The 1,536-nt window shown below is 56.6% G+C and overlaps 1 protein-coding gene across 1 annotated transcript in view; it reads left to right on the forward strand.

Moving 5' to 3' along the window:
* KCNK4 (potassium two pore domain channel subfamily K member 4) overlaps window positions 1–1,536 on the forward strand; it is a 5,925-nt gene that overhangs the window by 4,015 nt on the left and 374 nt on the right. Inside the window, exons 4-6 of the mRNA XM_006149842.3 lie at window positions 1–138; window positions 598–737; window positions 1,398–1,507. The exon at window positions 1–138 is cut by the window's left edge and continues 85 nt beyond it. Of these exons, the coding sequence (XP_006149904.1) occupies window positions 1–138; window positions 598–737; window positions 1,398–1,507 (388 nt within the window). The remainder of the gene's footprint in view (window positions 139–597; window positions 738–1,397; window positions 1,508–1,536) is intronic.

The following is a 1,536-nucleotide window of genomic DNA, read 5'->3' on the forward strand; positions in this document are numbered from 1 at the left end:
GCCTGCTGATTGGCTGCCTGCTCTTTGTCCTCGCCCCCACGTTCGTGTTCTGCTACATGGAGGACTGGAGCAAGCTGGAGGCCATCTACTTTGTCATAGTGACACTCACCACTGTGGGCTTTGGCGACTATGTGGCCGGTGAGGCCACCTTCCTTGTGCTGCACGCCCCTATCTACTTAATTCTTGCCCAAGGGCTCAGTAGTTCCCCCCCTCCAAATCCCACATGGCATTTGTGCACTCACTCCCAATTTCTCCAACCTTTGTATTCACCGTGGAATGCACCAACTTGAAAGCATGCGACGCCTCATGCACACTTACATTCTTGCATGCCTGTGTCCCGTGCATGCACACACATAGTAAGTGCACCCCCGATGTGTCCCATTATTGCACGAGTGCCCCTTTTGTATGCTCTTATCTTGCACACCTTCAACGCGTGCACACTCATCGTCCTGCATCCATTCACGCACTCTAGTACGTACCCACTGCCCTAGGGAGGGTGGATCCTCTCAACCAGCTGGGACGAGGGGCAAGTGAACCAGCGGCTCACAGGCTTGCTCCATAATCAGCTTCTTTCTGCCTTCCCTGGTGGTTTCCCAGGCGCCGATCCCAAGCAGGACTCTCCAGTTTACCAGCCGCTGGTGTGGTTCTGGATCCTGCTCGGCCTGGCCTACTTCGCCTCGGTGCTCACCACCATTGGGAACTGGCTTCGAGTAGTGTCCCGCCGCACTCGGGCAGAGGTATGCGCCCCTGGGCTGGCGCCGCGCTTGCGCCTGCGCCGTGGCGCTTATGCGCTGTCTGTGGGCAGCAGCTGTGGACCAGCGTGTCTCTTCCAAAATCTGGGCTCCTAGAGTCAGGGACTGAGTGAGCCCCCGTGCGTGTCTCTCCAGGAGCAGAGGGGTATACTCTGATAGGTTTGCCAGTGACTCCACAGCCTCTGCGCTCATGGACAATGTTGCCAAATTTAGCAAATAAAAATGCAGTCTAATTAAATGTGAATTTCAGATAAACAAGTAAAACGGGACATACTTATACCAAGAACGTATTCATTATTTATCTGAAATTCACATTTAACTGGACAACCGATATTTGCCACCCTGCTGGAAAACCCCCGGCTAAGGAGCCAGACAGAGGTGCAGAGGTCTCCCGGTACCCAGAGGGAGAGCTGAGATAAAACGGGCACTTTCTAGAAAGGCTCCGGGAGAAGGGGGAGTTTCAGTGCGGATGGAGAGGGGAGAGCGTGCAGCCAGGTGAGGAGCCCTTCTTTCTTCCGGTCAGCTGAGGTTGGAAAACCCAGTAGAAAAAAGGATGACTGAGTGGTGAAGGGGCAGGGCCCCAGGGTTGCAGATGCGGATGCGATCAAGGCCCCTAGCTGAGGACTGATTTTCCTCCCCACGCAGATGGGCGGCCTCACTGCGCAGGCTGCTAGTTGGACAGGCACAGTGACCGCGCGGGTGACCCAGCGAACCGGGCCCACTGCACCTGCGCCAGAGAAGGAGCGGCCACTCCTGCCTCCCCCCCCCCGCACCGCGGCGCAGG

The sequence above is a fragment of the Tupaia chinensis genome, unplaced genomic scaffold, assembly GCF_000334495.1.
Source record: "Tupaia chinensis unplaced genomic scaffold, TupChi_1.0 Scaffold000273_1, whole genome shotgun sequence".
Classification (NCBI taxonomy): Eukaryota; Metazoa; Chordata; class Mammalia; order Scandentia; family Tupaiidae; genus Tupaia; species Tupaia belangeri.